This window comes from Penicillium argentinense (assembly GCF_028826775.1).
Source record: "Penicillium argentinense strain IBT 30761 chromosome Unknown utg000005l_segment0_segment0, whole genome shotgun sequence".
Classification (NCBI taxonomy): Eukaryota; Fungi; Ascomycota; class Eurotiomycetes; order Eurotiales; family Aspergillaceae; genus Penicillium; species Penicillium argentinense.
In genome coordinates, this window is record NW_026622664.1 from 4,451,355 (window position 1) to 4,462,477 (window position 11,123).

Consider the following 11,123-nt stretch of genomic DNA (forward strand, 5'->3'; position numbering starts at 1 on the left):
TGGAAGTACAGGATCTTCTGGATCCTGAGTACTCATCAGATTCAGAAACTGCAATTTCGGATTCTGATTCAGAGACTGTAGTGTCGGAACGAGAGCTTTTGGACGCGAGCCTCAACGTCATAGGAGACTCGCTGATCTATTTCGCAGGGACGGTAAGACAGGGAACAGCTAGACCAACCGCTGTTAAGATACTCCTTGATTCAGGAGCCTCCCACACCTTTGTGTCACAAAGGTTAGTGCGGAGAATGAGGGGAGAGATTCAGTATCAGAAAGGTGGGAGATCGCTTTCGGTACGATTACCGGACGGCGGACAGATCCCCACCCATGGATCCTTTACAGCCCTTGTAAGGATTGGAGGATGGTTCGGAAGGATCAATGTCTGGGTTCTTGATATCCCAGAACATGATATGATCCTAGGCAGAGACTTCCTTCGGAAATACGACCCGCGGCTAAGTTGGCGTACTTCGCAAATGCGGATTCGAGATGACCAAGGAAGGGAACATACGGTGCTGCCGCTGCAGGGCAGCCCGGTTGTCACGAAGGGCATAGCTTCGTTCGACTTGCTTACAGGAAAGCAAGTGAGACGCGCTCTGAGGAAGCGCATTACTCAGGCCTATCTTTTTCTTGTGCAGCCTACACAAGATGAGGCTGAGGGTTCGGAATTCAAGCTGGTCGTTCCGCACCATGACGACTCGAGAGTCAGGGAGATTCTTCTGAAGCATCAGAAGGTCTTTCCGGAAGAATTGCCGAAGGAGCTACCGCCAGAACGTGACCACGCGCATGAGGTGGATACAGGGGACGCCAACCCTGTGAATATTAATGCATATCCGCTTTCCGTGGAGAAATTGGATGAGTTGGGCCGCCAAATTGAGGATCTGATTCAGAAGGGCCTGATCCAACCGTCCGCAAGTCCATGGGGGTTCCCAGTCGTTTTTGTTCGGAAACCGGACAATAAATGGAGGATGTGTATTGATTACCGAGCACTGAACGAGGTCACTTTGAAGAATGGTTATCCCTTACCGAGGGTTCAAGAACTCCTTGATATCATCGGTAAGGCTAAATTCTTGTCAAAGATTGACCTGGCGTCGGGATATTGGCAGGTTCGTATGGAAGAATCCGCCATTCCGAAGACAGCTTTCAACACAGTCTGGGGGAAATTCGAATGGCTCGCCATGCCATTCGGGCTGTGCAATGCACCCGCCACATTCCAGACTTTGATGAATCAAACCTTACAGCCACTTCTCGGAAAGTGTGTGGTTGTGTATCTGGACGACATCTTAATCTTTTCTGAATCAATGAATGACCATTACCGACATCTTGACCAGGTCCTACAGCTATTGGAACAGCAACAATTATATGCACGACCGCAAAAGTGCATATTTGCTACCCAGCAACTAGAGTTCTGTGGTCATATCGTCGGAAATGGAACAGTTCGTACCCAACCAGAAAAGATCAAAGTCATCCAGGAATGGCCACGGCCAAGGAATGTGCACGAAGTTCGACAGTTCCTTGGTCTTGCCACATATTATCGACGGTTTATCCGAAGCTTCGCACGAATTGCAGCACCGCTACATGAGCTTCTAAAAGAAGCTGATGCTCAGCTTCGGGTAAAAAGATTTCGTCCTGTCAGATGGAACACCGCAGCAGGATTGGCTTTTCGGAATCTTAAGGAAGCCATGGTTACTGCACCGGTTCTGATGCAGCCAGACCGACTCAAACCCTTCATTATCGAGACCGATGCATCAGAATGGGCTATCGGTTTCGTACTGTATCAAGAAGGCGAGGATCAAAAGTTGCATCCAGTAGCATTTGACGGTCGAAAATTGAGTACCGCAGAACTGAATTATCCGGTCCATGAAAAGGAGCTGCTTGCAATCAAGGAAGCACTCCGACTGTGGGATCGATACATCGAGAACGGAACCACCACAAGAATCATTACAGACCATGCCAGCCTGCAATACCTCCAGACAACTAAAACATATAGCAAGCGACTGGCTAGATGGGTGGATGAATTTCAGCAGTATGACCTTAAGATTCAGTACCGAAAGGGGTCAGAAGCTGTGGTTCCAGATGCAATCAGTCGGCGGCCGGATTTCGTCGAAGACACACCAGCCAATATAGCTCAAGATCGCCCTGACTGGGTGGCTCAGTTAAACACTCTTACAGTAGGGGATTTTTCAGAACAAGACTGGCTCAAAGCCACTGAGGAATTCTTGCGTTCTGGACACCTCCCTACCAACAAGAAGCTGAGCCGATACGTCAGAAAATTTGCACCACACCTCGGCTACAGAACAGTGAAATTACCGATGAGAGCTGATGCAGACACTAACCGTCAACTGGTTTTCACACATGCTGACGGGGTGGTGGCACCATATCTTGAAATGCCCCTCCGAGAGGATTTCGTGCGCAGAATGCACGAGGAATTTGGACACTTGGGATATCCTGGTCTTCAGGGAGTAACACGGCCCCGCGCCTGGTGGCCGACAATACGAACTGACATCCAGGAAACTGTTAAGAGATGTCCAAACTGTCAGGTTGCCCAGGGATTAAACGAATCCCTGGAAAGAGAGACTGCACAGCACCTTGTGAAGGAAGGAATCCGTCCGTTTGAAAGGTGGGGGATCGATCTTGTGGGTCGCTTACCGAAGACTCCGAACGGTAACCAATGGATCATCACCGCCATTGATTACGCTACTGGTTGGACTGTGGCTCGTGCTGTACCGGATGCCACGGAAGAAACCATTGGCCAGTTCTTACACGAGGATATCTTCATTCAATACGGTGCACCACGGGAAATAATTACCGACAATGGCCGGAACCTGATTGCTAAAGCAGTGGAATATTACATCAAACTTTTGAAAGCCAAGCACCGGACCACCACCCCGTATCACCCCAGAACGAACGGGAAAGTTGAAAACTTCAACGGGATACTGGGCCGGATGCTGACAAAATACCTAATGGGTAAACCAACCCGACTGTGGGATGAATACCTACCGCAAGCTCTTTTTGCCGCAAGGGTTCATGAACATAGTGTGCTCGGTGTGAGCCCGTACTATCTGGTGTACGGAGAACATCCAAGGATTCCGAGTGACGAGAATTCGGAATGGGACGACTCAGTAGGACCTTTCCAAGATTGGGAAGATCGAGTCCGTCTGATAAATCATGCGCGGTCTAAAGCAAATGAGCTTCTGTTAAATCGAGCTATCAAAACCCAGAGAATTAGGGATGAAGCTGTGACCAAAACGAGTTTCAAACCAGGACAATGGGTATTGCTTCGGAATGAGTATCGACAGAAGCTGGATTGCCGCTGGTACGGCCCCTACCAGATCTTGAAGGCGCATCCATTGGGCACATATGCGCTGGCCGAACCAGGAGGAAGGGTCTTGAGGAATTTGATCAACGGAGCGAGGCTTATCGAAGCGCAAGTTGATAATCCAGATAGGCTGTGGACATCGTCACTAGCAAAGCGGGCTATTCAAAAAGCGGGCTACACGCTACACAAACCACAGGAAATTCGCAAGATCCTAGACAGCGAGGAGCCTACACCCCCTCATACTCAGAACTCTCCACCATCACCAGAGCTGAGTGGGAAGCACGTGAACGTTCAGGGGAACATTCAGTTTCAGTGGGGGAGGATGAGGCTATCACGGAACGTGTCATTTCGAAGAAACGAATGAAGCAGCAACGTACCGTGAGGGCTGTCAAATCTTCCGCAGCAAAAGGCCCTGCTGCAAGTAAAGAAGATACAGAAGGAGCGGAAACTCGTAAAACTAGGGCTGCTAGAAAGGTTACCGAACGACAATTGAATACTGAATTGGATTCATTTCAATACAGTACATCTGGCCGACGCCAGGAGGGCAGGAGCGCTCTGAAGATACTGAAACCCATCCGGAAATCCACGCGCCAAAGGAAGCTAACCAAAGACCGAAACCCTGACTTGATCCAGTATTAAGAAGAGACAGATTCAACCATGTCCACTACGACTCTTAGTTCTGCTCTCTCTCTGATTCCGAAAGACCACTACCTTGCCATGAGCTCTGAGTAGGTGGCTTCTGGGTTAGAAGTTGGATCCGACGTCCAATTCGGTATGCATCCCATGTCGCTCGTTGGCGAACTGAAAGCGCATCATGGTAGGCCTGGCGCAGAACACGAAGATCAGACTCCTGCCGATCCAATTGAGTGGTTGGGGACACATATAGGGGAGAATCCACAGCAGGCATGTCCTCATGCGGATTAATTGCTGGTGGAAGGTCGAAATACCAGCCTGAACGGGTCAGGGAGGTCGGAATGGCTAGAGAAGGTGATTCTACTGAAGTGCGCGGATGCTCCTGAATATTGGAACGGACTCGAACACGACGAGAACCCCTAGTTAAGCCATGGGAATGGCCTCCCGGAGTGGAACTAGCTCCATATCCTCGGAAAACACCAGAACGGGATTGACCATTGTGGCCTTGAGTAACAGGGGCAGTAGGCTGTTCCAAATGCCGGATCACTGTGCCAGAACGAGGTGGAGCGGTCTTGGCCAAAGCTTTGGTACGACCTCGTCGCTGAACCGTTGAAGGAGCAGAGCCTATAGCTGCAAGGGATTCAGAATTCTCGTACGCCCTTATCCAGAGAGGACGCATGGTACGGAAGCTGCATTTGGCTCCTCCATCCAGAAAGGCACAACACAGACAACTACCCTGGAACATCAGAGTGTTGCTGTCATCTATCGCCACACGGCAGCTCTCAAAGGAACCTTTTCCAGAGGAACAGTAGCTACACTCCTCACCCAGAGGTGCAAGCTGTCCGAAACGCTGCGCCATTGCTGCTCGGCGCTGTTGAGCGCGGTTGCAGTTTTTGAACTGTGGAATACCATCCACCACCCTCCAATCCACGTACCGAGGTTGCTCAGGCAGCTTCCTAATTACCGCTCGGTCTGCATCGGTAGTGAATGATGAAAGAAGGGGATTTCCTCTCATATCAATGCACCACTCTGCTAGTTTGGTTGTTGGAAGACCGGAATATTGGAAAAACGGAACCTGGCTTTGAAAACGCAGACGCCAACGAGGAACTGGAGAAGATGTTTCAATATTCTCCTCCTCAGGAACCGTCCGTTCTTCTTCTTCTTCTTCTTCTTCTTCCTCTTCCTCCTCTTCCTCTGCTTCTTCCTGGTGAGAGGGCAGCGTTCCGTCACGTAGGGAGCGAGGATCCCCAGAAACCGAATCTCCGCTCTGAGAACCGGCCATGATGGCGGGTTCTGGCGACCACAAGCATTCCAGTCGCTCACGGGCCGCTGACACAGCAGCTTCCTCCAGGCTGTCCGAAGCCGCTCGGGCAGCTGAGGGACTGACGATGGTGATGAGTGGTTGAATGTTTACAGACGGAGACAGAAGAGCCTTTTCACTCCTATAAGGCTAACGTCCCTTACCCACTGATTTTCCATAACACATTCCTTGATACCGTCTTTGATTCGGTGACCAAACGTTCTTTGATCTCTTTGAATCACTACTGAAAGGATTATCCTTCAATATGGATATGGAGATGATACTGGTACCGAACAAAGACGTGGAGTACCGAATCCCTGCTCTTCCCTGAACTAATTTCGGTACTCTTTGTTTGACATGCTTACTCCGGTTCTGATTACTACCCAATTGCTATCTGAGTTCCTCCCGTCTTTGATCTCGAGGGCGAGCTCGAATCTAGTGGGGGAGGATGTGATATTTGGCACAGAATACGCGGTATGGTCTGGTACTGACAACCCTGGTTAGGTCAGTCAGTACAGTGTGGAACAGGCTTACTAAGTTCCATTCGGAATACTGAATCTCCGATTCAGTACGCTAATGTATATAAGACCGTATGCCCCAGATAGTTTTCAGAACCAGACAATCCCTTCTGTTGAGTTATCACACTATGATAACCGCGCGCCAGAGTAGCGGGGTATTCATGTATGTTACCGATTATACAGGAAGATATCATCACGTGATCTAAGACACATGACGGGGTTAAAACTTCCCACTCTCCCTTCCCAAAATTGGCGAATCACAATCCGTCCCATCCTCTTCATTAGTCATCTCGACTCCTTTCTGCAACGGTATTACTGCCACTGGCGCTAAACCGTTATGGTCGGCAGGCGGTAAATTGACGCAGGACCTCAACGGCAGCTGTCGAGCTTCACTTTTGCACTCCGGACATCTCCCACGACTTTCCCTACCACGATCCGGGTCGCCGACCTGGCCAATCTTTCACAATGGTAAGTTCATCTTCCCATCGCGACAGGTTACTCAAAACCGTTTCTCCCGGAAGCGTCCAACTGGACAATTTTGGCTAATCCAATTCCCCGCGATGTATAGGCTCGCAACAGTGAAAAGGCGCAGTCTATGCTGTATCGCTTCCGGGCGCAGCAGGCTGCAGACATGGGCATCATTGATATCACTCGTACCCGTCGACCAAAAGCCATCACAAGCATTGAAGACGTCCCGACATGCGAGCGCTGGCGCGGCCAGGTCCTAAAGGAAATTTCGCGCAAGGTGTCGCGCATTCAAGAACAAAGCCTCAGCGATTTTCAGATTCGCGATCTGAACGACGAAATCAACAAGCTCATGCGAGAAAAATGGGCTTGGGAAATGCAAATTCGGAATCTCGGCGGGCCGAATTATACGCGCGGATCCGGCCGGGTCTACGATGACGAAGGGCGCGAGATACCGGGCGGCGGAAAAGGATATCGATATTTCGGTCGAGCGAGAGAGTTGCCGGGTGTCAAGGAGATGTTCGAGGCGGCCGCGCGCCGCGGAAAGGGTCCGGCGGAGGAAGACGAGGATAATGGCGCCGATCGCCAGATGATTGCGAATGGGAAGTTCGATGCTCACTATTACGGCTATCTGGATGAAGAGGATGGGACACTTCTGGAGTACGAAAGAAAGCGAGAGAAGGAACTCGAAGAGGAATTCCGTGCCCGTTCCCAGGCTCACAAAGAAGATGACCCCGAAGATGGCTGGGAGCCTCTACCGGGTCCGGACTGGCGAATTCCCACGCTTGAGGAAGTGCAAGAGGAGTTAATTGAGCGACGGCGCAAGCGGCTCCTGGAAAAGATTTCTTAGTCTCTTACTCTTGCATACGGCGATGGACTTGTGCTTTCTCTTCAGTTCTCGGCGTTACGGATGCCTTGGCGAAATATTCACATCTCAAGTATTATATTTATTCTTTATTCTTTACTTTTATTCTTATTTTTATTTTTCATTTATTCTCGTGGTACGCCGAACTGGTTGTTCAAAAGGTTGAACGGGATATATTTGATCTTTATTCGAGAGATTCTTATCTGATGTGTACAATAGATTAGTCGGTGCTGTTGTTGACATCCGATTTATTCTTTCGAGTGACCCTCTCAATCTTCAATGCCTGGGACATGCTCATATATGTCGTCTCGTCCGGATTGTCTCGTCGGCGCTGCTCCGCTTCCAGGTCATCAAGTAAAAAGCGACCCACGTCGCCCTGTCGCCATTTTTGGATGAAGTGAAGAGCCGCCGAGTCTATGATGGGCACCCCGCCTTTCCCGAGGAGCCCTGTCTTTCGCGCAAAATTGTCCAGGAGAGGCATGACCTCGTTTGTAGGTTCAGACCAACGCTGATACGCCTGCGCATCATGCAGGTTGATTTGATATAATAAATAATCCGCAAGCGTGACGGGCGAAATGACAGAATCTTTGACGCAACCGCATAGTGCTAGCTTGAGCATATTCTCCGCGTCGGGGACATATGGCATGAAGACACCCGGTGTATCCAGCACATAGGTATGCGATCCGCTTTCGCGTTCGATAATCTTCACGGGACTTGCAATCTTGCGCGTAATGCCGGGCTGGCCGCCCGTCTTCAAAGCCTTAGCCTTGCCCACGCCGTGATTTCGAAGATGATTGATCAAAGTAGATTTGCCCACATTAGGCATTCCGACCACCATCACTCGACATCCAACTAGTTTATCTGGAGCTTCGGCATCGGTTCGGAGGTGTTTGATGATTTGGGATACGTCGGCGCGAGAGGATGAGCTAGTGAAGAAAACCGCACTGTTTGAATCGAAGCTTCGTAATTTCTTTTCTGTCTGGAAAGGCAAATGTCAGTTCGGTTCATAAGCGGCAGAATTTCTCTTGGAACAGGCTGGCGCAACTCACTACTTTCTGCTCCGGAGATCTAGGAATGCTGCCCAGGTCTCTCTTAGTATAGACGATCAGTCGCCGCGTCTTTCCAAGGGCCTCTTCAAACATAGGATTGATTGAAGTGACCGGAGCACGGTAGTCACGGCATTCGACCACATAGTCAATCGATGAGAGCATGTTCTTCATCTTGCTCAGTCCGGCACGATGATGCCCCAAGAAGTAGGATCTTGGGATTGCCCCATAATTGGGAAATACTTTTCGCGGTACAAATTGCGCCATGCTCAATGTATTTCGAGGATTTAGCCAAGGTAGTTGTTGTCAGTCATTTTCGCACTCCGAGCGAGTCGCAGGCGTGTCGACGAGCAGGTTGATCTGCGCGGACAAAATATATTGCCCGACAAGAGGGGCGGTGGCAAAAGCGGTAACGTACAGAGTATACTGGGCTGTGACGCATCCCAATCTATGCATGCCCCCTCTCAATTTGTTGAGGCCCCCTCTCTTAAATAGTAAATGGGTCTCTTTCTGGCCGCAATAAATGAAAATTCGTTCTGGACACTACTCATTCTTCTCCATCCCCAAAAGACCACCATGTCTTTGATATCGGCCTTTCGCCCACCATCAACCCGCGTCACTTCAGTCCGTCACAGGTCGCGACCTCGCCGAAGAAGAAAAACAGGTCGAAGCGAGCCTGCAGACTTCGATTCAGAAGGCCATCTCAACGATACAGATGCACATTCAATCATTACGCCATCCAAGCACACACCAAAGCCTTTGCGAGTGTTGCGGGGCTCCATGGCCGCCGGTGGTCCTCTTCGTCCATTTCGCCTGGTGAAACAGGATATTGTCAATCTACGACGAAGATGGGTGTCAGACTGGATCTTGTTCAACCAGTTGATCTTTGCTAGCGCAGTTTACGTCTTCTTCACCAATCTTCTTCCCGGTATCACGTTTGCCAGTGATCTCTATGTGTTAACGGGCAAAACCTGGGGCACTATCGAGGTGGTCTTCAGTACCGGGCTGTGCGGTATTATCTTCTCGCTGTACGTCTCGAAATCGATTTTCTTTCTTGGCTGTGGCTATGCACAGGATGATTCATTGGCTTCAGGTTCTCAATCCAACCCCTCACGATTCTCGGCGTCACCGGCCCGTTTTCTGTCTTGGCAGAGAATATTTACTCACTGTGCGATGAAGTATTCCAGGTAAACTATGGATCGCTTTCTTGATGCTGTCCTTAGAGACTGATATGTATAGATTCCCTTTCTACCCTTTATGGCCTGGTCCCTGATTCACTCTGCTTGGATGCATTACCTTTTGGCTATCATCAATGCTCACGACTGGACCATGCGCTACGTGACTACCTTTGCAACAGAGATTTTCTCGCTTCTCAACAGTATCATCTACTTCCACAAGGCTATTCAAGAGCTGGAAAGGGCCCACGAGAATCTCTCTTTTGCGGCATTCCTCTACGCTGTGATTGGTGCCGTGGGCACAATGCTGCTTGCCATATTCCTTTCCACGGCCGAGAGCTGGAAACCACTATTTCATCGTTACATCCGCCTCGGACTTACAGAGTACGCAGCCGCAATTTCTATCATCATATTCATCGGCCTTCCTTATGTTGGTGAGCTGGCCCAGCTGGATAAAATGACGCTAGCTGTCAGTTCGTCATTCCGGCCAACCGCTCCTGACAGAGAGACCTTCTTCGTGGAATTCTGGAAGCTTCCGGTTGACTGGATCTTTGCATCTATGATACCTGGACTCATAATTACCATTTTGTTCTTTTTCGACCACGAAGTCAGTTCAATTATCTGTACGATCGATCGGTACGGGACTTGCAAACCAGGTGGTTTTGCGTGGGACATCGTTCTGCTGGGAACGACAACAGCTCTATGTGGCATTCTGGGGATTCCACCCGCCAATGGCCTTCTCCCCCAAGCTCCACTGCATTCAGAGTCCCTGATGCATACCGAGAAGGAAGAAAGAACCATCATTGTGGATGGCGAGGAGAAGATTGAAACCCGAGAGGTGAAACGAGCTTACGAACAACGTTGGTCTGCTTTTATACAATCCGGAGCTATCCTACTGTTTGTCAGTCCACCTTTCATGAAAGTACTTGGCTTGACACCGACCAGTGTCCTCGCAGGACTTTTTCTTTTCATGGGCGAGCAGAGTTTGTCGGTCAAGTAGGTCACCTACTGATATGACTCTCAATATCGGGACGAGTCCGCTAACTATATCGCAGCCCTATATTGTACCGTACCTTCTACCTCCTTACACCACCGTCCGAGCTTCCACCACTTCCTCAGTCCCTGCACAAAACCTCACAACCGACATCCACCGCAGAAACAACTCCTACGAGCCCGTCCTACCTACCAATTCACCTCTACACTATTCTACAGATAATCACTACCGTGATTATTTTCATCGTGACACTCACTCGCAGCGCCCCAGCCTTTCCGGTGTTAATCATTGCCCTCGTTCCGTTCCGTCTACTCGTCATGAAGCGATGGTGGCCCCGCGAGGCCCTTCGATTCGTCGATGCCTGGGCTTGTCGCGAAGGGACACCCGAGGACGACGAGGACGCCCAGGCAAAAGAAGATGAGCAGGCCGTTGAGGAAAGGTCTAGCGGAGCTCATTTTACCGGAGGTATTTTGCGACAGGGGTCTGATGGAAATACTCATGGACTGTCTTCGATTGCGGAAACCAGCACACAGTGGAACCAAGCCAGAGGCTCGAGGGCTGACCTTGCAGACCAGGAAACTTGGGGTTTGACCGATGACGAAATAAATCATGAATGGGTTGAGCTTGGGGAGCGGGTGCGCCCTGACGAAGAGCTGGGAAGGGATAGGTAAGGTGAAATCTTGATGCACACATACCAGAATTAGAATAAACCGCTCGATCTACCATCTCCGGTCATACACAGGCAGATTCATTGTCAAGGTCTTGTTTGAATTATGAAGCTAGAAAATCCTGACCCATTAAAAAAGGAACAACT

At 50.0% G+C, this 11,123-nt stretch overlaps 4 protein-coding genes across 4 annotated transcripts; 2 read left to right on the plus strand and 2 right to left on the minus strand.

Moving 5' to 3' along the window:
* Window positions 1-3,986: 3,986 nt before the first annotated feature.
* On the minus strand, window positions 3,987-5,228 carry N7532_006451 (DUF3716 domain-containing protein; the record flags this gene model as incomplete). The annotated part of the gene is made up of 1 exon (XM_056618945.1): window positions 3,987-5,228. The coding sequence occupies one exon, from the start codon at window positions 5,226-5,228 to the stop codon at window positions 3,987-3,989; it is 1,242 nt and encodes a 413-aa protein (XP_056475104.1).
* Window positions 5,229-6,229: 1,001 nt separating this feature from the next.
* On the plus strand, window positions 6,230-7,079 carry N7532_006452 (pre-mRNA-splicing factor ISY1; the record flags this gene model as incomplete). The annotated part of the gene is made up of 2 exons (XM_056618946.1): window positions 6,230-6,232; window positions 6,333-7,079. 2 exons carry the CDS (start codon window positions 6,230-6,232, stop codon window positions 7,077-7,079), a joined length of 750 nt encoding a protein of 249 aa, XP_056475105.1.
* A 235-nt stretch (window positions 7,080-7,314) lies between these two features.
* N7532_006453 (putative GTPase MTG1) lies at window positions 7,315-8,407 on the minus strand (the record flags this gene model as incomplete). Its single annotated transcript, XM_056618947.1, has 2 exons — window positions 7,315-8,073; window positions 8,144-8,407. 2 exons carry the CDS (start codon window positions 8,405-8,407, stop codon window positions 7,315-7,317), a joined length of 1,023 nt encoding a protein of 340 aa, XP_056475106.1.
* A 309-nt stretch (window positions 8,408-8,716) lies between these two features.
* Window positions 8,717-10,980, plus strand: N7532_006454 (uncharacterized protein; the record flags this gene model as incomplete). Its single annotated transcript, XM_056618948.1, has 4 exons — window positions 8,717-9,168; window positions 9,234-9,327; window positions 9,380-10,311; window positions 10,371-10,980. 4 exons carry the CDS (start codon window positions 8,717-8,719, stop codon window positions 10,978-10,980), a joined length of 2,088 nt encoding a protein of 695 aa, XP_056475107.1.
* Window positions 10,981-11,123: the final 143 nt, after the last annotated feature.